This window comes from Ischnura elegans, chromosome 11, assembly GCF_921293095.1.
Source record: "Ischnura elegans chromosome 11, ioIscEleg1.1, whole genome shotgun sequence".
Lineage (NCBI taxonomy): Eukaryota > Metazoa > Arthropoda > Insecta > Odonata > Coenagrionidae > Ischnura > Ischnura elegans.
In genome coordinates, this window is record NC_060256.1 from 58,437,826 (window position 1) to 58,464,050 (window position 26,225).

Below are 26,225 nucleotides of genomic sequence, written 5' to 3' on the forward strand. Positions count from 1 at the left end.
CATGGAGTTTTAAAATTTTATATCCTGTCGCACGCCTTATTTTCTGTTTTCTCTATTTATAACAAGGGAAAGCATTTATAGCCATTTAGATGGAATATTAGGCAAGTATTACCAGAAAACAATAAAACATTTCGCTGATTCCTACAGTATTTTAATGGCAGATCGTCACGGCCATTAGAACTACTTTTCTGTTTCTCAGCTGATAGTACCCAAGCAGCTATCTATATCCCAAAAAATCCATACAACATTGTCGGCTTTATCGTATGACATCCTTGCAATATCCATGTTTATCCAATTAATTTCATTATTATAATGAATGTATGTATCATTATAAATCCAATTAACGTTGTATGGACATCTGCCAAATATCCAAAGGATCCGCAAAACAATGTTGCAGGGATGTCTGACATGGAGGACATGGAGGTCCATAACAAAACATCTCTTAGATATCTTCACAACATGTAATGAGTAGATACTTAATGGGTATGCTTATTATGGTTTTAAGTAATTCTAGACATTAAACAAAACATGTGTGCTCTTCAACTCTATACAAAACACATGCTACCGATAGATACTGTTTGGAAAAACAATTTTTTACATCACGGATATCACAATTTGGATGTCTATGCAACGTAGTCAAAATATCCATCGTGTGATAAAAAAGCGTTTTGGATACATCACCCTAATTACCATGGATATATCGTCAGGTGATAGGGTGTGTTGTGTGGTGCACTCACCTGCGGCACCTCCGACAGCAGGAAGAGCAGCAGCACCGCGAGCAGCATTCCCGTGGTGCGGTCGGCCCTGCGCCCCACTCCCGCTCCCCTCCTGCTGCTTCCCGCGCCTCCCGCTGGCCCTCGCTTGATCACCTGACTCCTCCGTCGCTCCGTGCCCGCCAGGGCCGACACCAGCGCCAAGCTGAGCAGCGTGAGCAGCGCGCACGGCAGCAGTTTGATGAGCACGGCGTAGAGCCAGAAGTTGAGCTTGAGCAGCAGGCCGTCCTTGGCGTGGCCCTGGTCCGAGTACCCCACGAAGTACAGGGTGCCGTTGAAGCCATCTGGCAACGCCGCCTGCTTGGAGCGGATCGACATGCCGAAGTAGAACGGCGCGCAGAGGAGCGGCGAGGCCACGTAGGCGACCAAGATGGCGCGGTGCGCACGCGCGCGACCGCACCACTCGCGGTTCCGCAGCGGATGACCGACGGCCACGTAGCACCACACGGCGAGAAGAACAGTCAGCCAGATGGACACCGTGTGGAAGACCTGTCGTGATGATGATACAAAGTAGAATTGTATGGGCTTACACGGCGCGGAGATGATTCGGCGGAGAGTCTTACGGGATATGTAACGCGTGTGTCCATCGTTGCAGACGACAGTAAAGAGACAAGAATCAATTGAGGATCAAAGGAGGATCAAATCAAAGGATATAGTTCTCTCAGGCAGTGGCGCAGGGAGGGGAGTTAACCCTCGCCAGAGCGCAGAGAATTTTTTAAGTTTAATCCATTTTACTAAATTGGATTGATATTACTAATAGAATAGTGTAAGGATTAATTAATAATCCCTCAGAAAGCCGTAAAACTCACCATTTTGAACCAGTTATCTTAAAATTCCGCAGTTTATTAATCTCGCACCTACCTCTTATCCTGGTGGGTATTCCATACCCCCATTCACCCCGGTATTAGTTGCATCTAAACCCCCCCCCCTCCCCAGCCTTAATTGCTAGCTGAGCCCCTGCTCTCAGGAACCCAATACCGAGCATATAACTGTGCAATGGCAGTGCCGTGCAGAGCCCTAAAAATACGGCTTTAATGACACTGTATATATATAAAGGGCCACGATAAATTAACAACTGCACCTCTCAAAGATAGCTGAGTACACCTTGATTGTGCCCACCCACAATGCGGACTTTGACACAGCAAAAGTAGTTGCCAAGGAGAAGAGATGCTATCCACGTATCATTAGGGAGGCGATAGAGATGATGAAGTTCACGAAAACCTTCAGCGGGGAAGACGGATGTCAACTATTGAACTACTGGAATAGAGTGCCCAAACCAACTCGAGAGAAAAAGAAAAGGAATACGCCAGGGAAGACGGACCAATGAGAAGTCTCCTTCCTCCTAAATGGGCCAATGAGGAGACGCCTGACAACGACATAATATCCGTAAAAGACGGTCGAAACCACCTCTCTACACTTCATTGACGTGAGGAATGCCGGCGAACTGTTGTCTACAAAGATGGACTTACACGGAGAATATTCCGTAACCCATTTTCCTGGAATGTATCCTTTTTTGATATCGGTAGCCATTGGACAGTGACCGTGAGCTGAGATTCGAACTCGAATGCCAATTTAAGAAATTTATTCTGGGCAAGGGGTTAGCCGCATCGGCAAAATGTGTCCCGGAAGATTAACGAAATAAGGCAATATTTTTCTGCAGCTGATACCTAATGGATGGATGGCCAATCTCAATTTAACCATGGTGATCTTGTAACTATTTAGTTGAACCTCTAAATGGCTTAAGTGAATAAGTCTTAAAATCAGAATGTTGTTCCCACGATTGCCAAAGGCTGCGCTGCAATCGCTCCATAGGGGAATGCGTTCCGATTGGCTGATATGGGGTTTTAGGGACGCTTTTAGCGACGGAAAAAGCGACCGGACAAGTGATGAAAAAAGTGATGGGAATCCTCATCATTAGAGTGATCTCAAAAAACAATTGCCGGCGACGATCATTTGCGAGTAATCACTCGCAATAACGGATAAAATGATCGTGTGATTCGGGCTTAAGATTCCAAGATTCTTTTTGAACATTACATTCGATGAGTTTCGATGCAGATATGATTCATTTTTATGTCAATAACTTTCAAGTCCATCCTCCCTCTTTCCTCAGTCTCCACCGTCTCAGAATTCAAACAGAAATATATAACTCCTTCCTTAATTCCCACTTTGACAGTCCTGATATTGTTTCCTCCATCAACATTAGTAAGAGTACCTTCCCTCCACACCAATTTGAACTCCTGACTCCACATGCCAATGCAAAGGTCATCAATGATTATGCGTTCTCTTTTCTACCTTCTTTCCGCCCTAATAAATTCTCTCCCGACTTAAATTCATCACTTTTCTTCGTCAAATAAAACCTTCACTGGCCTAGCATCATCTAATTTAATGAAAAATAACCAAGGAGGTGGCCAGCGCATCGGTTTTGGTCTTGTTTTGTTACTGTTTGATTCGCTCGATGAAACTAATACCTATGTTTAAGTTTTATTGACATAAGTGCACTTTAAATTGTCATTCTTCCAACATGCGTACCATTTTCGTTAAAATTAATAAATGATAAGTGGTATAAACCTTTACTTGACACTGCAGTGCCTCAAACACGGGTATCTTTGCTTTCGAAATGTAGTAAGAAGGGGCTTGTGATACTTCAGCGCTATTCATTTGCAGCACGAAGTTTGAAGTGGAACGAAAAGCGAGACACGATGAACCAATCAATGCCCAACTGCAAACACACACACTCGAAAGTTATGTCACGAAGTACTTCATTGCGATGAACACTGTGCTTTAAAAAAAAAGCTGCTCTCGTAAAACGTTGACGTTTTTCTTCGCATTTCCTCCTATGTGAAGAGGCCTCGGAATTCCCCATCCTCCTGTCTTACTCATCAAATATTTAGTCTTCTTCTTCTTGAGGAGGCCAATTATAACTCGGCTCTTGTTTCTTTTCTTTTGCTGTCATGTCTCTCAAAGTAAAGTCTCCCCTTTCAAAACATTAGCAATTGATGCGTTCCTTCGTCTGCTGCTTCGTCTCTTAATCCCATGATCGAATGCGAGCCGTCGCTGCGTTGGAGTTCACCCAGGTGGCCATTAAACATTTTCAAACGTATTTTAGACTCACTTTTAGGGCTTTGACGATAGTTTATTTATGTATTCCACCGATTAATGTTGGTTTCCATGGAGTTTTTAAGAAGTACTCCGGCAGTCTATCCTTCTTTCATGTAATTTCCTCTTCAATTCACAACAAGGCCTACTCCCTTTCACATTCTATCTAAAAGTCCTATTCTCTTACTTCCCTTCCCTCGTTTACCTAACATTCTTCCCTCTAACACTATTGTCAACATCCCCTCTCCCACCACCCATACCTTCTGTCTCCTTCGTATCTTCGTATCTAGAAGCTGCTTCTCCTCACCCACCATGTCCAGCACTTCGTCGTTTCTCCTCCTCTCCGTCCATTTCACCTTCTCTATTCTTCGCCACACCCACATCTCGAATGCCTCGAATCTTCTCTCGTCTTCCTTCCTAAGTGTCCACGTTTTTGCACCGTAAAGAACTACACTCCATATCAGACTCTTCACTATTCTTTTTTTAAACTATTGCACCACGATCCTCTCATTAGCTCCTTCCTGTTCATGAACGCCTCCTTTTCTAACGCAATTCTCTTCCTGACGTCCTTACTGCTGTATCCGTCTTCTTCTAATGTACTGCCCTAATAGTTGAATCCCTGTACCCGCAGAAGTTTTCGTCCACCTATATTTATCTTCAAGGTAAAATATTTTGCTAACACTGCGCATAGAGCAAATTAATTTTACAACCAAAGGTGCAAAACCTATCGTTTGGGACGTATGTCTTCCATCTCGCACTCTAATTCGAATTACTGACGTATCCCATATTTTCTACTGCAAATCGTTGGCCAAATAAAATAAAATAAATAAAACATTAAGTAAATATAATTAGCCCCCTCATAGAAACGATGAATGATCCGGAAATGATGCTGATGTATTGATTATCGATACCGACAAACCACCAACAATCGACGACAATTGATGTCCAAAATCGGAAACATTCAATTTTTGGAGAACAATCCCACTCTGGCTGTAAACAATTGAATGCTGATTCCCCCCTTCCCGAACCAAGCCAAAAAATTACGCATCTGGCCATCTTGACATAGCTGATACTACAATTACGCTGATTTCAATGCATGGGAAATTGCTTAATTAGCATTGGATTCCCTTCTCAGCTCATTTGATTCTTATGAGATTGCAACATGGAAGATAGATTTCTTGAATTCCAGACGACAGGTTTTGCACCTTAGGTTGTAAAATTAATGAGTTTTATGAACTGTTTCATTAGAACAGTTTACCTTGAGTAACAGACGTCTACACTTCGGAAGGAGGGCGAGAGAAGACTGGAGGCTTTCGAGATGTGGGTGTGGAGAAGAATGGCGAAATTGAAGTGGACGGAGAGGAGGAGGAACGACGAAGTGCTGGACATGCAAAGAAAGATGAAAAACTCTCCGGAGTGAAGGCTAACAGTTTGTTCAAGGCTAATTTAAGTACCTTGTGATGCTCGACGCTGACCGTATTGTTATTGACACATTATCTTCATTGGTGATATTTTAATGTATCCATTGTTTAAATTTTATTTATTGAGGTTTAATTTTACAATATCTATCCATCAAATATGAGTGTAATTGATTTATTCTGGATTTTTAGTTAAACCTTAGTAAGTTTACATAGAATTCGCCTGTTGTTAGCCTCACATGGACTGGTGGCGCCGCTCTGCGGCCGGCTTCACCAAAGGTGTGACGGCGGAGTGCGTAGTCTTCCTTCCTTTTAATTTTTGACTATCGCATGCTCGCGTGTGGCTGTGTTTGTACACTCACCTGTCCGAAGTTGGCGTGGAATAGCGTGAAGGCGGCCCAGGGAAAGGTGTAGATGGGGCTGGAAAGGTGTAGATGCTGTGGCTGGCCTGCAGTGCTTAGGATGGTGTAAGCCGCGAACGGGATGTATCTGCAAAATGCACGGCAAATATATGTATATTATTACGAATTAGCCGCTAGAGACTTGGAGCTACGTGCTTAGCTATGATTGCTTGAGCCACTAAGTGTAGATATCTTTCGCGGTGATAAGGAGAGAGCATCCATCACCTTAGAACTGTAATACATATTTTTTCTAAGTCCATCAGAAATTATAAGCTAAGGGATATTTTTCCGATGGAATTCATTTGGGATGAGCGGCTATCCGGTGCACAGGTTTCATGGAAATTTTTCGGTCTAAATCGATTTTTCAAGCGACCGATTTTAATCGAAATTAAAAAGCTCAATTTTTTAACAAAATCGAAATTTGAACCAAAAGATCGATTTATCGAAAAAATTGAAGGTTCTATTTGAAAAAAATACAGTTCATTCAAAAAATGTTTAATTTTTCATCCGAAAAATACATTTGAGTAGAAAAAATTCTTTGAATAATTATTGAATTATCAGTAGTAATAATTTAAGCATTCACACATTTTTGGTATTACGCTTGGAACCATTCGGCTTCCCTAATTGTTTGAGAAAGATCAACTGATTAAGATGTTTTCTTGAAGATCGAGGGCGTGCTTTCCGATTTCACTGGCTTAAGAGAAAAGTCTTTCACTCTGGACGGATGACGTTATCATAGGCGCAGCTGAAATCAAACGAAATGGTCAATATCGAAGTCGAAAAATCGAATTTAGATCGAAATGCGAAGGTAATGGCTCGAGCCCGATTTCCTGAACCGCACAGCCCTATGTGTGTGAATTCGATGGTGGAAAATTCTTACGTGACACATTATAACCATAGTACGAATTCTTGTCATATTATTTCATGGAGGAAACAATTCATCAGATACTGCATGTTTCTGTATGGTATCGAGGGTTCGACGTTGGCATGCTTAGAGATGGCAAGAGTGGAAGCATTTGAAATATGGTGCTACCGAAGAATGATGAAGATAAAATGGATTGACCGTTTACGTAATGAGGAAGTGCTAAGAAGAGTGGGAGAAAAGAGAAGTCTTCTTAAAAACCTTAAGCAGAAGACGGGACAACTTAATTGGCCACATTGTGAGACATTATGGCCTAATGAAGACAATCGTAGAAGGACAGGTGGAAGGGAAGAAGGGCAAGGGACGGCCCCGAATGAGTTACATAGGGCAAAGGGTTACAAAGGATGTATAAGAGAAGATATACGTCGCTAAGAAAAGGCTAGCGGAATGGATAGCTGCGTCAAACCAATCTTAGGATTGTTTATGTAGGATGATGAGGATTTCTTCATGCAATTAGTAATTTTCTATTATTTTACTACTATTCGGGCCATGAATTTGAGCTCAAGTCTGCCATTTTTTGCCTTAATAAAAGGGACCAAGATCTAGCGATTCTGGGATAAGAAGGTGAAAGAGTGATTGAGAAATGTGGAACATGTGGGAAAGGAAATCTGGGATTAGAAGGGGAACTGCTGGACAAATAATGGAGAGAGAGAAATCGCATTTCACGCAAATGCTGGCTACTCGGTTATCTCACTGGTCACACACCACTCTAATGGCATTTGCTGAATATGTTATTGTATTTGAAATATTAGAAAACCAAATGAATCAAAAATGATATATTAATAAGCATTGATTATTACGGAGGGTTCAACGGTGAGTTAATTGTTGATTGTTTTTTTCTGGTTCCTACCGCGTTGACTCATATTTTGCGGACAAAAAGGGAGTCAGCGCCATAAAAGAAATAACAAAAACTTTTAAAATGTGAGAAATATAAAAATTTTAATCATAAAATTGTATTATTATTTTCTTTTAAATTTTATAATATAAAAACTTTTTAAATATAAGTCATCGCGGAAGGAACCCGAAAAACAATCACCAATAAACATTGATATTTGCAACGAAAAGGCTAAAAAATATCAAGTAATGATACAAAATATGGTCTCATAGACATTGTGAATAACATTCTGTAAATGATTGCTAAGAAATGCTTCTATTAATGTTCTCAGTGATAAATGTTTAAACTTCTGCTAACGGAAACAACACAGGCAAACGCGCATAAATAATATTGGTAGGGGCAAATGTCGTTTTATCGGGACAGCTTCTGAATACGCTTAAGTTAAGTATAATCTATAACTAAAACTAGACTAAAAATAATGGAATGGGAAATAATATATTCGCGAGCATCTACAGAAGAAAGCCCGTTACGTGAATTGAATTTCGAATATTCAAAACCTCGTTTAGATGTCTTAAAGATAAAAATATAAAGGTAAAGGATCAAAGAGCCGAAAAATGAGTATTTCTCTTATCCCTCAAAATCCATCTCCTTCCTAAATAAACAAATTGGCGAAAAAAATGCGTTTCGTTCACGACTGCCTCTGAAAAAAAAAATGGTTGCTGATTTAGCTTATCTTGTCGAGTATTATGTGAGTGGTGCATCTTATAAAGTGTGTATTTTCCGCTGTCGAAGTTTACTTACTCTCCGATATACTCAATCCGATTTATAAATGCTTTCGCGGCGCAAACGAATCATGCGCTCCTTTTGATCGAAGCATCATCTGAGATAATCGATATGAGCGTGTGTTTTGGAATGCAAAGACGCGCTTCCAACTCAAAGGGAAATCTCTTCGAATGTTTTTGAGAGCTTCCTCGACTTAAAGCAGAATTCCCACCAAAGTAGATTTTCAAAGTCAGCCCGCGTCGACGTAAACAATTTCGTCGCAGGGCGCCGGCGCCAAATCATTTGAGCCCAAAGGGCACGTCCGATTCGCACAAAAGACTCACATCAAATTTCGGCGGAGTAGAGATTCCGCTATGGTTCAAAGTACTGCAGTGGAGGGATATGTGACTGAGGTGCATAGTACATCAGATACTTGAAGGCCTGAGAAATTTCAAAGGAAGTCAGTACTCTTGGATAGGGAGGCATAAAAGAGGAGACAGTATATCACTCACTATCGCAGCTATGTTAGGGGTGTTTGGGATAGAAACCTTTGAAAGGAAGGATAACTACAAATAGGTCATGTAGGGGCTGCAAAGCGTTTTCAAAAGAGCGGACTAAATGTCCCTCCTTTCTCCGAGCAATTTTGAAAAGCACCTTTTCTAGTCGATATTCTCAACATATTCTAAACATGGTAAAATAATAGGATTGACAGCGAATTTTATCAGAGGACAGTTTCAGAAATCATGTACGTGAGAGAAGGAAATCCTTTCGAATTCGAAACAGATACGTGAGGATACATAATGTAAGTGACAGCAAGCCCTAAAATGCATGCTCCGTTCTGTTAGATTCATTTTCCAGTCAATTAAGAAAAAACAAATGAATACAGGTATGCCGTGCAGAAAACGTTACGCGAATTGGATTAGAAGCCGTTGTAGACTGAGCTTAGAATGCTAGAGCAATTAAGAATGGATATCTTTCAGAGCGATACGGAGAACTTCATATCGATGGCAACACGTATCTCAAAAATAGCAACTTTTCAGAAGAACAAATAACGATTTATTTTTTAATCGTTTATAATTTTAAGTAAAAACTAAAAACACATAAAACTGAAAAAGAAGCATACATTTGCAAACAAAGAGTGTTTTTTGCTAGAATTTAATTTTTTATTGACAGAGCACTATTATCTATTACGGCCAAATTTTGAGGTTCGTGCTGTTAGATAGATAGCCATAGATATGAGACCCCAAATATATTTCTAGATCCGATAGAAACGATAAGTTAAGAGAGATATTTTGCCGAACGGATAGGTGTGGGATTTCGTTTTTCCCCCGATAACAATAAAGCACATCAAATAATACTGGGTGGGACACAGAACGTTTCCTTTGCGCTCACTTCCTTCTTTAATTTAACGACTGCAGTCATAGCACCCCCTGCCACACGCCTTCTGATATGCTATCCGGGCAGGGCTGGGCAAAATACAGGCCGAAGAGTATTTGAAATACAGAATACCGCTCCAAATGTATTTGAAATGCATTAAAGTACAAAATAACTTTGACTTGGGTATTTGAAAAACAAACTACAAAATAGTTTTTTTTAATACATTTTAAAATAGAATATACATTTGCATGGAAACTAATGGATCTTTAAAAAATATAACCTACCGTTGAGCGTTACGGATAGTTTCAAACATGAAGAAAAAGATTCTAATGAAAGCGAAATAATCTCTGAAGCATAATGTTACAGAAATATTATCAGAGCGACTTAAAAAGTATTTTACAAATGTATTTTCAATTTAAATGATTTTAGGAAAACACCAAAAATCGGGATTTGAAATACAAGGTACAAATAAAAAATGTATTTGAAATACGTTTTCCAAAATATTTATATTTAAAATACTGCCCAGCCATGTATCCGGAGTTGTATGTTGATGAATGTATGCAGTGACTGATTGAAGAGATTTAATCGAATGAATTCCCGATTCCTCGCTTCATACCGTGCGTACATGTAGGATGTTTCTCACACTTAGCACCAAGATGGATCGTTGAATCCAGTCCATCAAGGTCACAATTGTGCGACGAGCAGCGTTTCGTAAACTCCATCATCATCCGACTCCTTGCGCAACGATATCCAATTCCACGTTTTGTGATTTCTTGACCGGGTCACGCGCGCAAGCAATTACGCTTGTTTACTGTCTTGTTATTCCGGTTTGCGTTGCCGTCCCAACCCGCTCGTAATAGAGAGAGAAACCCGATACGATGGACTCTGTCTAAGGCCACTCCGTACCCCTTCCATCTCGCCCTATACCTCGCTCCTATGTATATATTTACAGTCCTTTTCATTCGTTTGCCTTCTGCAAACAGACCTGGCGATGAATTTAACGTCATCGCATGCAAATGCTGTTGCGACGTCGATAGGGGACATGGATAGGGGACAGCAAAATGTAAAATCTTCAACCCTGTTTTCACAATATCATGTTTTTATTCGTGATTGTAATATCAGTGACACGATACGTGTAAAAGTCAATGAAAAATGGTTTATTTCATATTTCGTAAGCAATGGAATGTTTTTAGTTTTTCTATGCATTGCGGGTTTGCAAATTTCATTGTGTGTTTCTTAAACGAAGAAATGGACGTGAATTGAAAGCTATTCGTGAAAGGCTATTGGAATTTGGGGTCTTTGCTGACCAAATGGGGTAGTCTAAATACCGAATCAGTTACATATTTAATCAATAATTTTAGCCTATAAACATTTAAATGTTTAAATTTAGAATGTTTAAAACAATCATTTTTTTGATAAGAGTAAAAAACACCATTATGGGATAAATTAAAGTTTTACGTCACTGTGATGAATGGCAATCAAATGAGAGGGTGAGAAACCAAGCGGTACAAGTGAATTCTTTTTTTATACAGAGTTATGTGCAGAAATTAGGTATGTTGTTGTTGTAGGTCCCAATAACATCTACTTATTTCCCTGCATAATTTAATTTTAATTTCTTTCTTATTTACTTATGAAGTTACGAATGAGTAATGGTTTTTGACAACGTTTACGGATGAACGAAAACTCCATTGAAGCTGAATTAATGGCCGAATTCTTAAAAATATTAATTTTGTGTGCCATAAGCATGATAGTAGAATATTCATTCAGAAACGAGTGAATGGTGTTAATAATATTCATAACTGGTAATTCTTATTCATATTCTGACCTTTTCTCAACACTTCTACGCGAAAGTCCGTTTATGTTATGAGATATAGCAAGTTAAATTATCAATTTAATTGGAAAATTAAAAAAAAGCCACCGACGAATTAAAAAAATTCGTCTTTATTCGTCTTTCTGTCATTTTTGCTGTGACATTTTTGACTAATATAGCCAGTATGGCCTGCATTTTAATGCGCAATCAAAGATTAATCGCTCGCCGAATCCCTTGCGTTGGTAACTTTCCCGCCATTTCTTCCTTTACTGGTGGTCTGAGGCAACAGCCGCAGAATACGTCATCAATTGAGCGGCGTCATTGGTGATTTCGCTTTACGGCCGCCAGCGGATTGCAGAACTCTTTGGCAGCACTGGCACTGAATTTAGGATCGCGTTTATATAAGGGATGACCGACGCTACATAAAGCCTATCATAGAACACTTCAAACTTATTGGCCCATGTATCACGTGCGCAACACCAATCAGCTTGGCTGGCATAAAATACCCCTAAATATTTCTCTCCTTCGCTTACCCTACATTCTTCCGACAAATGTAGTTTTACGTATACGTTTAATACTTGTTGATACTTTTACATGATGTTATCGTCTCACACGTGCTACATACCTACTGCATATTAACTCTTCATTGGCTAATGTATCTCGTATGATACATCATTCTACATGGGTTGCAGGATAGATCTCTACATATTTCCTTACATTTTGGGCGATGCATCTTGAAAGAAACATGAGATGTAAAAAAAACATAGTAAAATACCGTCACCTCTTCGTGAATGTCAACGAAGCAGCGAGTAGATCACTACTTCGAGAATAATTGGTAAGTTTTGTGTACGCAATTTATTATGAATGAACATTCGGATATCAACAGGTGGTATCGCCACGAATGTATACATCGACTGATTTACGTTTATTTCCTGGCGAATTTTGGATCGCTCTTCCATCAGCGCCACGATTGGCGGCTTTAGTAAATCTTTTTAAACGTGGGATGATAAACTGTATTATATTTATTATGGATATTATACTCTTTTGAGTTTCCTTTTTCACTAATTCAAATAAATTATTTGGCCAAAATGGGGAATGAATCTCAGGAGATATGTTGCATTATTAAAAAATATAATTAAAATTCCTGCAAATGAACTAAGATGTACTGCTCTTAATGATGTACTAGCTATGCGCAAATTTAAAAGAATATATCGCCTGAAAGTTCAAATAAGTCTCCGATTTTGGGTTACTCGTAGGCTTAACACAAGCACACCCGATCACTCCTAACACTTTTTTATGGCATAGTGGGTCAATTTGACCCAATGTGACCAGGTTAGCATATTTTACTCAAAATACTTAATTCCTTCCCAGTTTATTTTTTAATGTTGTTCAGAAAGCATTTGGGAGGGTAGTGGAAAATTTAATTAGACGAAAAATATTATAATTGTAGTTGTTCAACAATTTCTATGGCGTTATGGGAAACTAGCTTCCAAAAATTTGTGAATTGTTATCACTTTTCCTCTGATGGGTTTGGGAGGTAATACAATGAATTTTAACGGCATCAGGCTTAAAGAAATACAGTCACATTCGACAAAAAATCAGTATAAAACACACCGTTACATTGAATACAAAGGAACAGTAGAAAAGGCTTCAATTTAATTTGATAGTTTGGATCAAAATGGCCCATCCTGGCGTGGCACATATAAGTGATGAGAAAAAATAGAAAAAATAATAATATCAGTCTTAACTTTTGCACAGCGGTACACCAAACTAAATAATTAAAAGTCGTGAAATATGAGCTTAAAATTTTGTATATTCTCTTTTGGATTGTCAAATTCACCCAGCCGGACATTCTAGTGTTAACAGTCACAAGCGCGGAGCGACGCCTTGTGGGTAGGCAGCACGAGTAGGCAAGAATGAAATGCGTGCTGCGTTCTCGTAAATCGCATCGTGAGAGCGCGTGCTTCTTTCCCGCGGGAGTCGTGTCATTGCTGATCACCACGCCACGTGGCGCCACGTAATCGATGCGTTATCCTTCACCTTAAAAGTTGAGAAATACAGCCTCGCACGGATACTCTCATGATGTCAGCCTATCCCCGACTACGCAAATGCGGTACCAAAAGAAATTATTGCAATTTTTATTCTAGTACTCTTCCGATTCCATGGGGCACTTAAGAAGCATTCTGGGAGCCTCCGCTTCTTTCAAGCCTTTCCCTCGTCAATTTACAGAGCTATCTATCATCCTATCTACAAATCCTATTCTTTTCCTTCCTCTCCCTCGTTTACCCAACATTATACCCTCTGATAACACTGTTTTCAACATCCCTTCCCCGCTAAGTACTAGCTCCATCCACGCCTTCTGTCTCCTCCGTATTTCATCTAAAAGCTGCCTCTCCCCACCCACCATGTCCAGCACTTCGTCGTTCCTCCTCCTCTCCGTCCACATTGGTCTCTTATTGTAATCGGAAAAAACGACATCTTAAATTTATTGTTTCTGCAGTCTATTTCCCTAATCTTATCCTTGTAATCGTTTCTAACATAATAATTAGGCTCTCTTAAGATATCTTGAACATCAGACAAACAGTTATCTATTTGAAATTTTTGCGAATTTAATATATTTTTTCCCTTCGGTCGGTTATACTTTCCTGTTCTAAATTCCTAATCAATTCACAGAGATATTTTTGTGTGAAGCGTACAAAGTTATTTAATTTTCCAAGTGTTGAAATCCTATTGGGTGTGGGAATGGATAACTTATTATTCATATCATACGTAATAATAACTTACTCTGCCATGACGAGGAGGTCAGCTACGGCGAGTGCCGTCAAGATGGCGTTGGTGGGCGACCGCATGGGCGGACGGGATAGCACGGCCACGTTGAATGCGTTGGCCACGCAGCCCAGCGAACAAATGACGATCGCCAGAGGACCGTGGATCGGCCGGTACCACCTCTGAAACACAAACATCGGGGAAAATAAAGTACTAATGCAGGGCGGTGAAATTCACAAATCAAATCGCCACACACATTTGTGTCCTTAAAGTTGAAGTGTTTTTTTTTGCATCTTTTCAATATAATTAATTCAACCAATCCTCAGCAGATGCAGCCACGGAAATTTCGGAATACATTCCTTGTGCCAGGTGTATATTTGGGGTTCATGGTAGCTCAAAGAAAAACAAAGCACTGTTCTACTAATGATTTGAACTTTTTGTCTTTATCATGACGCTAAGCCCTTGAAACTAGAAAAGAGCATTCATTTATTTGCAGAACAGTACTCTGTTTCTCTTTGTTCTACCATTTATACCAGGGAAGTTCAACAGGATAGGGGAAATTTTTCCGCAAGCATTTGCGACACCTATTCTTGTAGTTGTTGCTAAATATAATATTTGTAGCCATAAAAATGCATAATTCAGCCATGAATTTCCAATTTACGCTATATTGCCTTTCCTAATGATAACTAAATGTCTCCTTCTAATGATTTATATTTTCGGTCGAAGTGCTATTAGAAAAACAAATGAAGGTGACATCCGCGTCCTCTCAAGTGAACTGTGTTGTTGTTTCGGAGTTCTGTAGTGAAATCGAAGAATGCCGGCATTTGCCAGCGTGTATCGCATCGTGATAGATCTTCAAAATTTGGAGTATCGTAAGAAATACGTTACTGTTGCGCAGTTAAGGACTGCCCTTCCAAGGGCTGTAAGTTTTTCTGTTTTACTCGACAAGTATCCAGGTAAGTCACATTTATTTTTATTGCATACGCTGTCATGTGTTGTGAAATACTTTTCTCAAGAACGTAGTTGTTGGATGTTTTAAATTTAGGTAACTTAATCCAACTCTTTAGAAGAACAGTGACATTTCAGTTTATATCCTCTCAATTGATAAAGACATATCTTTCCCGTGGAGTAAGTATAGGACTGTTAAGAATGATTAATCCAAATGTAGTTCATCTGCTTGAAGCGATTATTATTAAATTCAAAGGATCTCGAAAAAGGAATGCATAATTTTTACTATGCTTAGTTAACTTCCATCCTTCGCTCGTCACATTGTTTTTATGCTTCTATGTGCTTGCTCCAAACATCCAAACTCGGTGGTTTGAAGTTACTATGTATTAGAATTACTGTTTAAATCTATTTAATTAAGTTAAATAATTTTTAATTAATGCCTTTATTTTTCACTTATCTACACCAAATTGTGTTGTTAGTGAAGTTAACTTTATGCATTTTTGTGGTGGTGTCATGTGAATCTTTCTTTATTTTAACCTGGTATTGAAATACTCTTTGCAACAGTCTAAGATAATTTTCTTCTAAGAAATTACTGAGCTGTATTTCTAGTTCCTTTAAAAGTTTTGAATCATCTCCTCATCCATGCTGCCATTCAGAGGGGTAACTAGGACTATGCTTTGGGGGGAGGGGATAGCCTGGGGTGGCGATTCCCCACCTTCGTTGGGGAAATTTTTTGAAAAATAGCATGCCTGGAGATACATTTCACATAATTTTCGCACTAAAAATTGACTTTAAGCAGACGCAGTTATTAAATGTCAAAACTAGACAATTGTTTTTGTTTCTCTGAGGCTTTGGGGGGGATCTATCCCCCTTCCCACCGTCATAGTTACGCGTCTGCTTCCATTTTTGTCTTAAGGCCTGGTTACACGGTACATGAGAATGTACAAGAAAATGTGAGAATGTCTGAATCTCAGAATGAACGGGAAAATGCACCGTGTAACCACGAAAAATGTAAGAATGTATGAATTTCTGAACGCCTGCTCTAATTTCGTTCAGACAATCATACAATTTGAACTCAGAGTCACCTGGTGGCAGACTACGAAAACGACACATTCATTTCATTTGGCTTGTATAGGCGACTTCTTTGTTTACGTATGGCCCCGATAGTTATTTGGATTTGATATGATCTTGCTTGACTTGGATATCTCACTGATTGGATATGGGTAGCGAAAGAATGGAACACAAGAAAAGGGGATGGGTAAAAGGAAGGATCAGATGGAAAGGCGCTGAATGTATGAACCGCGAGAATTGTCCAAGATTGAGATCCAAATGATCGTTAAAAGGTCATAAAAAGCATGTGATAGGCAAAGAAATAAGATTCAAGTACTATTTACGCTGTATTTACTCAAGTTCATGTTTTTGAATCGAGACCGACTGCAAAACGAGTCGAAATTTTAGGTGTTGCGTTGACATGCAGCGAACGTCATGGGGATCGCAGTAATAAATATTGAATTTACCTTGCCAAAAGCCTCATATTTCTCGTATATTCCTGTAGCGCGCGCCGATTCACAGGAGAAGGATGGAGAGAAATCACGACACACTCGCTTTCAAGTCTAAAATTCAACTGCCTTTATTATGTCCTGTTTATTATATCACAAGGCTTAAGGGCACGAGAAATTTTGAAAATGTGCTTTTATTATGGAACACTACTATCCAACAAAATTTTAACGATATCGGCGAAAGACACTTTGTGAATATTCCTTGTTAGGGGCTCCTTGTGACGAGAGGCCGGCCGCCCATTACATTCCTTATTTTTCACCGTGGTTTAATCGTAATCAGTATTTATTCTCGTAAACCGCCACTTTCCTTATAATTTGATCCTACAATGGGTAGAATGATAGGTACATTTATAGAGTTGTTTACAAAGTGAAATAAGTAACTTGATAAAATCCTGCGGTAACCCTGATTTAAGAGTGTACTTACGTTGAGGATATCCCGTTGACAATATAGATAATGTATTTGACTCCATTCTGTGGATCATCAACCACTTATTCCTCTTATTTTTGTCCCTTCGAACACAAGCAAAAAACTTCTCCGGCGAGTAAATAGAGGCACTTTATATGGTTTTATGGGATACACGATTTATATGGTTTTCACACGTTTTTCTATTGAAGGTCCATGCTGCAATATACTTACTGCATTAAGCAAATTATGTAGGTGTGTAACGTAGATCACAATCTGCAATCAACTCATTTTAATTTAATCTTTCCAAAGCCCCCCAAACAATCGCCTTTATTTATTTCAACAACGCCTTGGCAACCCAATATATCCGAAGTTTGACGTTAAAGCAGCAATTATATTCGCCAAATTTGCGTTTGAGTCCCTACATAGACAGTTTTTCTATCCACTTCCTCAGTCTGTCATCAGTGGATTCCAGGCCGTGATGTAACGCGCGCACGCCCCGTCACGTGTTTTCAAACAGTCGATGAAGCTTATTTTTAAAGACTCATATCTCAGCTATAAAACATTATTCATCCGCGAAATTTTCGGAAAGTACATTTGAGGTAAGGATCTTATTATTCTAGTACTTTTAAAAAAGTTTGCATGTTCCCCATTGGTTTATATTTGAAGTTGAAATAATTTGTTGCGCATTTAAAAATGTACGAAAAAATGTCCGAAAAAATGTACCGTGTAACCACCCACTCGTGGATCTTGTCCATGAGAATGTACAAGAATCTGTTCAGAAAACCATTCAGAAAAATGTACAGATTCTTGTACATTCTAATGTACCGTGTAACCAGGCCTTTACAGAACTGATTTTTGTGGATATCGTCTGAAAATTGTTTAACAGTGCAATACTCAGTTATGGCCAATTCACTCAGCTAATTTTGTTTGAAAGTCCTAGCAGTTCTCATAACTTTCTTGTGTTTTTCATAGGGAGGTGTAATTTTCCTTTAATTTCTGAAACATTACAAGTGATGTACTCTGATTGTGTTTCTTTCTATTCTTTCTTTATCCAGGAGTTCATGAATCATTCTTCTGAACTTCATCATGAAAAAAATATGTAGCACAGAACTATTCGGATAAGTTTTTTATTCTCATGATTAATGTACATATTGACAATAAATATTATTTTTGTCTTTTTATATTCGATTTTAATTTATGTGCAATAACCTAAGATAAACAATAAGCTACTGCCCTGAGGCCTTGATGGCTCTTTCCTCCAAATAAAAATGCTATGAAACTACCCATTTGCTCCTGAGAATCAGTTATTTTGTGCGTACGAGTTTGCGGGCATTTTGAGTTGAAGCAAACAGACTTGAAATAATGGAATGGGAAGGGAGGTCGTGTTTTTGTGATTTGAATTTGGCGGCAGATGCCGATGCTGCTGCCATCTGAACTTATATTAGTAAAACTCTTAACTGTCAAAGAAGTTTAGCGTGGAGTTGGACATCTATGATTTATACTATTAAGTTCCACCAAGCAACGCCGAAGTCAGTTGATTTTATATTTGGGGTTGTATGTACCCCATTAATGATACCTTTTTGACCCATATACGAAATGAATTTGTAACGCCATAATGTATCCCTCTTACAACTACCAATGCTAAATCTCAGAACCCAAAAGACGAGGGTAGTACCGCGTTACATAAATTTGCTCGCGACTAGCTAGCAGTGGAGAAATCATTTAATTAAATCTAAAAGAACCACGAGGATTCGTCCGGGACACCTCACGCAAGGGATCAATAAACCAAAAGAAAAGAGAATCACTTCTGTAAAACAAATCGTACCACAACTTGGGCATTTATTTAACAATTGCACCTTTTGAGTTTTCTACAAAATGACAATTCCATTAAACAAAATAAGATTTTCCCTGATCCACACTAACGACTCCAATCCACTGACATCACAATTACCCCTGCACTCGACGAACCTCACACACATGAATAAATAAATTGGAGACAAATGTCCACTGAATAGTCCCAAATATGGGTTCCCCCAAAATTACAACAATAAATTGATCTTTCCCCTTAAACCAAAATGAAACCAACAGCCACATACCTTACGCTAACACACACACAATCATACAACCCACATACTCTGAAGTCCATGCTTCATCACTGAGAATTACTTCAAGTCAGGAGAGTTCAAGTTAGGTGCGTCCAGCGGGAAGGTTGCATGACGAGAGAACGGTTTCCTTCGCCACGCTGACTACCTAGCACCCACAGTGTTGCCGTTTTTCCCAACACCGCGTAGCAGACGACACAATTTGTCGTTTGTTCGGCCCGCGCGCGCTCTTCTCCTTACGCGCGGGTCTTTAAACTGGCATCGCAGTTGGACCGCTGGCCGCCCGTCGCCCAAGTTACTCCGCCGTGGTCAGCCGCGGAAGTAAAGTGGCGATCTTCCTTAAGACTGCCCTCAGAGAGGACCAATCTCTTCGCTGCAGTCCTGCGGCATGCCTGTAAACTTCCAATTTATCTCCCTCTCCTCTCAACATTCATGCTCCACAAACACATAAAAGAAAACAAAGAAAACACATTAACACACATCACACACGTAACGTAAGTGGCTATCTGGCCTCAATGCTCCCCCCTTTTGGGACACGCGAGACGATACCGAAGAACAAAAGAAACAAGTGTACTGATTAATTACATAATGAAAGTAAAGTGGATTGAAGTCCCAAAAAGAACATACATATTCATAGTTTCAATTAATAATCTCTTTACATTATTTCCATACATAATATACATATATTTTTTTTACATTAACTTCTCCCACCTGCTCTTCGACCTCCAACCTTCCCGGACGCACTTTACACATTACAAATTTTAAAAGCACTTACCACGAGGCAGATCTGAGTCCTCTGGATTGACAATAATACACTACAAACTACCCTATGAGGGAGTAGTGTAGAGAATTGCCATCCAGAGGACCACTGGGGCGCCCAAGACTGCTTACGGTGGAGAGATATCGAGGTCGGAAAGATATTGAAAGGCTCGACGAAACACCGGAGTTGATAATGCAGTACAGAAGCGAACGGATGGCGAGCAAGCAGCAGACGATGCCAAGAATACATCGGGGTTAGAGTGGCCACAGATATCGGGAAGAAAAAAAATTAATTCTTTGAGGATCTTTTTAACTTTTGAATTTTTTACGATCTACTGGAAATATGCGGAAGGAACCTGATTATTGACGTTTTCAAAAACCCTTAATGTCACTTAATAATCGTTGTGTAATGATCAAAGAGCTGAAAATGCATTTTGAAAATTTGAATCTCGCTTCGTTTGTCGTCCATCGGTTGTTGTGTGGAGTTGCCGTGGTTACCTGAAATTCGTGCAGTCCTTGTCCGCAGTATGGTTCCACTTTGGCAGACGGTGACATCTCGGCGCTTCTTCCTTCCCTACCGCCGCAGCAGGCGCCGAACTCCGCCGATGGCGCCTCTGAGGCGGGCGCAGACAGTCCGAGCTGAAACGAAGAAACGACAAGAGTAATGATAAAAACAGGAGTAGTTAGTAATACACGATATTTAATACACATTTATCGCTTCAAGTTGGGTTGAGCTGTAAAAATGTGTGCATTTATCGAAATTGGTCATTTTGGTTATACCTCTGAGGGTCACTTTGGTGGGAGAATAGAGATCGGTCGAGGTAGTAGCGAACATATAATGAGTGGAATCTACAAAGTGTTAAATACATTAATTTAACATACGTAGGGAACGTTACCCATTATGGCAGTTATTTTTTTTAATAAATGAAACCTTTCTGCCGAAGTACTGAGTCCCCTTAATAGGGAAATGTCATGCGTAAACATTGAACAATTGTAATGATTATTTTCCGTTATCTTTTTTGGTACCAGAGTCAATTTTTATATAAGGGGAATATTGATTGTTTTTTTATTAAAATACTCTTATAAATAATGAAATATCCCCACACAATATTACCAATGATACCAAAACTCTTGGATCCCTAAAAACGGGCATTTTGCCTAATTGGGCTGATTACTTCCAAATATATTCATAAATATTGTAGTAATTCTTTTGTTATTTCGGAGAGTAAATGATAACTATATTGTTAAATAATCTCTTCAAATGCATGCGTTACACCAGAAAAAATACGTGGCAAATGCAGCGCATTGAAATAGAGGGCCTTCCATGAATGTTTTATGTGAAGGCTGTAAGGCGATACATTTTGTAATTTTTCATAATAATATAGTATTTAATTCACGACTTGCAACTTCATTGCTGCCCCGGGATTTTGGATATTTCGATGCGAGTACATTTTAATTAACATATTTTTAGGACAATGATTATTGAAGAAAGATATTTTTATATCATTCCTTTCCTCTCCGTTAACACCGCACTTACAGGGATAAATGAGGTATCATTTTAAATTTTGAATCACCAACTTCTGACGAAAAATACAATCTCAATCTCCGATTTCACTATTTACCCATTAATTTACTTAAAAGTTTCGATAGGAAATACATTTAAAGTTCGTTATTAATGCCTGCAGACATTTTTCTTTTTCATATTTAAATTAGTGATAATAATCACCATAAATTCCAAACATCCCTTCTCAATAAAAAATATATACGACCGATCCATTGCATCCTTCCCTCTTGCACCCTCCCAAATAATCTCGACCACCCCTGCCATATCCCTTACTATTTCCCCATTCCTAATACAATATCTTTGTTTTTCCCATCATCATGCCACTACAGGGGTAAGGTGGAAGATGGAACTCTCTAGTCCCAATCTCGCCTAATAAAGACGTTTTTTTATTATTATTACATCTCTGCCGTATCTATTTTCTCATCTTGGGCTTTCTTAGTGCACATATTTGATGGCACTATAGACTAGTGCCATCAAATATGTGCACTGTATGTGCATCACAGTGATGATAGTATATATTTATTTCAGATAGATATTGCACTTGAAAATTAAACAAAATCTTCCGTGGAATGAGGTGAAGAAACTCCCATGATGAGACCACCGACTTAGAGGAACACAATATACGAAAAGATGAAATGTTGGGGCAACAGCATAAAAAGTGACGTCAGTAAAATTGTAAAATTTGATGCATGCAATATTGACTATAAAATGAAATACAATAACAGTTAGAAAGCAATATATTTTCATTTTAGTAGCCACATTAATTATATTTTAATAAGTTTTTTGAAAATTGTGAATTAATTTTCAATAAATATAGCCGTTATCAGACGCATTCGTTTTTCTTGGGCACTGACCATCGTGTCGTCACTATCGGCGAATTTCTCTTTTCGTGTGCCTTTGTTGTGACCGGGATGCGTGACCATGGTGTCGTATCGTGAATCCTCGCAAGCTGTTGGTTGATCGGGTGTGGCCCCAAAAAAGGGTAGGCCATCTCCAGCAGTTTCAACCCAACCCCAAAACGAAATAACATTCATCCAGAACAACTTCTACGTCGGAATTTCACGGAGAAATTACAGCCACAATCATGGCCGTGAACTAGAGGTATTTTATCATTAGATGACGCAAGAGGTATTTCATAATTGTAATAGCGTTTAAAGAAGCCGTCGCTGCACGCAGTAAATTGTGAGGCATAGGCCAAGGGCCATATTTTTAAACTATAGTGTCATTCTTCCTCTTATACGCCGAGGTAGGAAGAGTGAACTTTGTAACGCTACCTTCTATTCGTTGTCAAGAACGTTCCTATAAACAAAACAAACTGTCCCTTCTCAAAATCGGTGGCGTTGAGTTGATCGCTGATATTCTCATACCTACACAATACCTATTAGAGCTTAACCTTACCTCCTTCAGGGCTATTCTGTATCTTGGGGGCGCTTTATTGCGCCGCCGTTATTTCCCTCTTTCAAATGGCATCGATTTTGATTCTGCAAATTGCATCGCGTTATATTACGCCGATTTTGGGGGGCGTAATATATCGCCCCCGTGAAATCTGTAGTCGGTATGAAAATTAGTGTAGGGCAAGTAATACAAGTCGAGTAACTCATTAAGTTATTTATTAATATCTAATTATTACACATAATAATGTTTAAAATATCTTTTTTTTTATTATTCTATCGTTATCTATAGATCAGCGAAAGCCAATTTTAGGTTTTATGATATTACCTGCAAATCCAAGATCTCCGAGAGCAAGATACAAATGACGGTCGAAAACAGTTCCGCGCATTGCAGACGACGAAAATTTCTTACAGTATTTATGATCAAGCTCATCAGCAGAGAATGGGATTTAACATGAAAATATCTCTCCTACCTTAATAAATGCCCTTGCGAGCATTCTATCAAACAGCACCGCTGCAATTGACAATGCATACTAATAAGTACGTACCGTGATTTCCAAGGGAAGAAAGGGGCAAATAAACAGAATGATTGCTCGAAACAAGGAAACATTTAATGAATTATTCATCATAAAACTGCATATATTTCATTTCAACATCATTCCTCTTGCGGCATATCACAAATTTACACTGTACTAGTATATTTAGCCCGAGTCATATCAACGCTAATAGTTGTTTGAAGTAACATGGAAATGGTATCAAAATGCAAACATGATAACACTTCCATAATCATTGCTCGAGGAATTGGTATTAGAAACCGTAAAGTATGTCACACGAGTTCACAATCACAACACTCGCGATGATTCCTTCCATGACATCCGCGTAATCTAGAAAACAGCTGATTTCCTCAACGAATGTATTTAAAGTGGCCTAAAATGTGATTTCAAGTGACAAAAATGTTTTAAAATTAAATAATTACCCATGTGGACAACTGTGGATTAACTGTGGACATCGTAGAATTACGGTGAGCAATGAGACAAACGATGTAAACAAGCCGTGGCTGAAGATGAACGTACTAGTAAAAATAATTTCGTCACCACTAATCATAGGAGTATAATCATTATAGGCGTAGGTGAACGAATAGTGCGTAGCGGGCGAAGTCCTCTTCAAGACAATTATACTTGTAAATTCCGATATATTAAGCTCAAAAATTGGCGATATTCTTCCGTCGTCGACTGTTGAACCCTTGAATATAGACGCTTATTAGTTAGGCTAGAAAATATCCAATAGAAAGAGAGCAAAATCTCCAAGCACAAGCCACATCGTATTTTTAACTTCTTCCCGGGCTTCCGAGTATCCTGCTGCGTTTTCGGAGTGTCTCATTTGTTTATTGCAAAGAATCGAGAAATATGATTGGACGTGTACAAAACTCCGCCCCTGGTAGGGGCCGCTATCGAAATAACGCGAGCCAAATGCTGGCGTTATTGTCGATACTATAAAGCGACCCCAAATTCCGCTTAGGGGCCGCTATTTTGAGATAGTGAATCGGGGGGGCGTAATATTGCGCCAGAAATAGCATCTTCGTCGTGATAGCGGAGCCGCTATCTGTTACAGAATAGCCCTGTATAGATTCAATGCCTGGTTAGGATACATTTTTACCCTCTTATATTTGGATAATACCACATTCCATTTCACCATTGCCCATAGGCGTGACTAGGAAGGTCCTAACCCAACCTAAACCCATCAAGAGATCTACTGGCCACCTCCAGAAAAATTTGGCGTCTTAGAATTCGAGGCTTCCACACTTTACACATTGCTGACAACCTCTCTGAGTGTCAAGAAATATCGCCATCGGGAATTAGACTTAATTTAGGCTCTGAGGTTGTTAACTTTTATTAGTTTCCGGGGGAGAAATACCTCCCTTGATGCGGGGGTACCCTCCAGAAGGTGGTTGGTCCCATTACCCCCCAGCCAAGTTCCCTGGTTATGCCCACACCAATGTCCCTGTTCAGTTTATGAAGCATTTCTATTCTTCGGAGTGGAGTGAGTGAATAATGAAAAAATATTCCCACAGTAAAGTAGAGAGTCAATTAACTGAAACAATTGGTGCAGAGGGGTGTTCGTAAAATAAATTTTTGGGATGATTGAACATCACAGGAAACAACGTCTAGTTCTTTGTTGAGGGTAGGGGGATGAGTGGGACACTAGCATACATGTTTTTGGTGTAGAAACACACTAAACCTTTCAATAAGACACAAAAAGAACAAACTATTTGCTCCTGCTTGTTTCATTATTATTTTTCTGTTCGACCAGACGTAAAATATCGGTTAACCAATGTTTAGGATGACCGACTTTTGGATAATCGACACTGTACTGTATATGTACTGTGAATTATCAGCATTTACTCTGAAATTTTCAATGTATGTTAAAAATTCTATTATATACTTATAGAGAGTGCAAAAACCAGATATCCACTATCCAATGTATACTAAGATCTTCAACTCACTCAACAGGGAAAATGTTTGGAATGAAATCCTGGAAAACATTTTTTTTTCGGCCACATGAAATTAAGTCATCTAATGACTTGGATTAGGATCATTCAGTATTTTTTTGCGTTATAGCATGCAGTGTCCATTGAATAATATTTTCATTTTCACTACGATACAGTATGACTTCTGGTAAAAGCTTAGTACCCATTGCCATCAGTTTGCTGAGACAGTTTTATGGAAGGTAATCTGTACATAAATACATTTTCAGTTTGTCCTTTGTCAAATATATTATCTTCATCAAGAATAACTCAATCATGAAATATAAATATGTACTAGTGCATCTGGTTAGTAGCCATAATTTAACCATGACAATCAAACTAATGCATCAGTCTGGGATGAAATGCACAAGAGAATTGAAATTTTTGTGTTATGGTCTGCTGTAAGTTGTTAAAAATGGAAATGATTCTTTAAATATTTTCAGCTATTTAAAAACCGCCAAAAAGCTCTCATCAGTGTTCAGAGACCAGCCTGAAACACCACTGCAAAGAGGAGTTTATTGGACGGAATACATAATACGCCATAAAGGAGCTCCGCATTATATAACTAAGTGGAGAGCTGCGTCAAACCAATCCTAGGATTTTTGACCAGTGATGATGATGATGGCGAAGCTTAATCAAAAAAGGTGAGTCAGTACAAAATAAAACATAATTACAAAGTCCATCCGGGCTATTGGCAATTTCAAAATTTTCCATAAAATCTAATTTAAGCCCTTAACGTTGAAAATGACGCAAAGTGTTGAAACCATGGTCGGTCGTTGACTGTTAAATTAAATAATCTAACGACTTGATCT

The 26,225-nt window shown here is 39.0% G+C and overlaps 1 protein-coding gene across 2 annotated transcripts in view; it reads right to left on the reverse strand.

The window, feature by feature from the left end:
* Window positions 1–26,225, reverse strand: part of LOC124167753 (G-protein coupled receptor dmsr-1-like) — a 96,944-nt gene that overhangs the window by 3,459 nt on the left and 67,260 nt on the right. For both annotated transcript variants that reach the window (XM_046545765.1, XM_046545764.1), the window contains 4 exons: window positions 20,433–20,573; window positions 14,179–14,342; window positions 5,650–5,776; window positions 738–1,262 (listed from right to left, as the gene is read on the reverse strand). In XM_046545765.1, coding sequence (XP_046401721.1) covers window positions 738–1,262; window positions 5,650–5,776; window positions 14,179–14,342; window positions 20,433–20,489 — 873 coding nt within the window. In that variant the 5' untranslated portion in view covers window positions 20,490–20,573. The remainder of the gene's footprint in view (window positions 1–737; window positions 1,263–5,649; window positions 5,777–14,178; window positions 14,343–20,432; window positions 20,574–26,225) is intronic.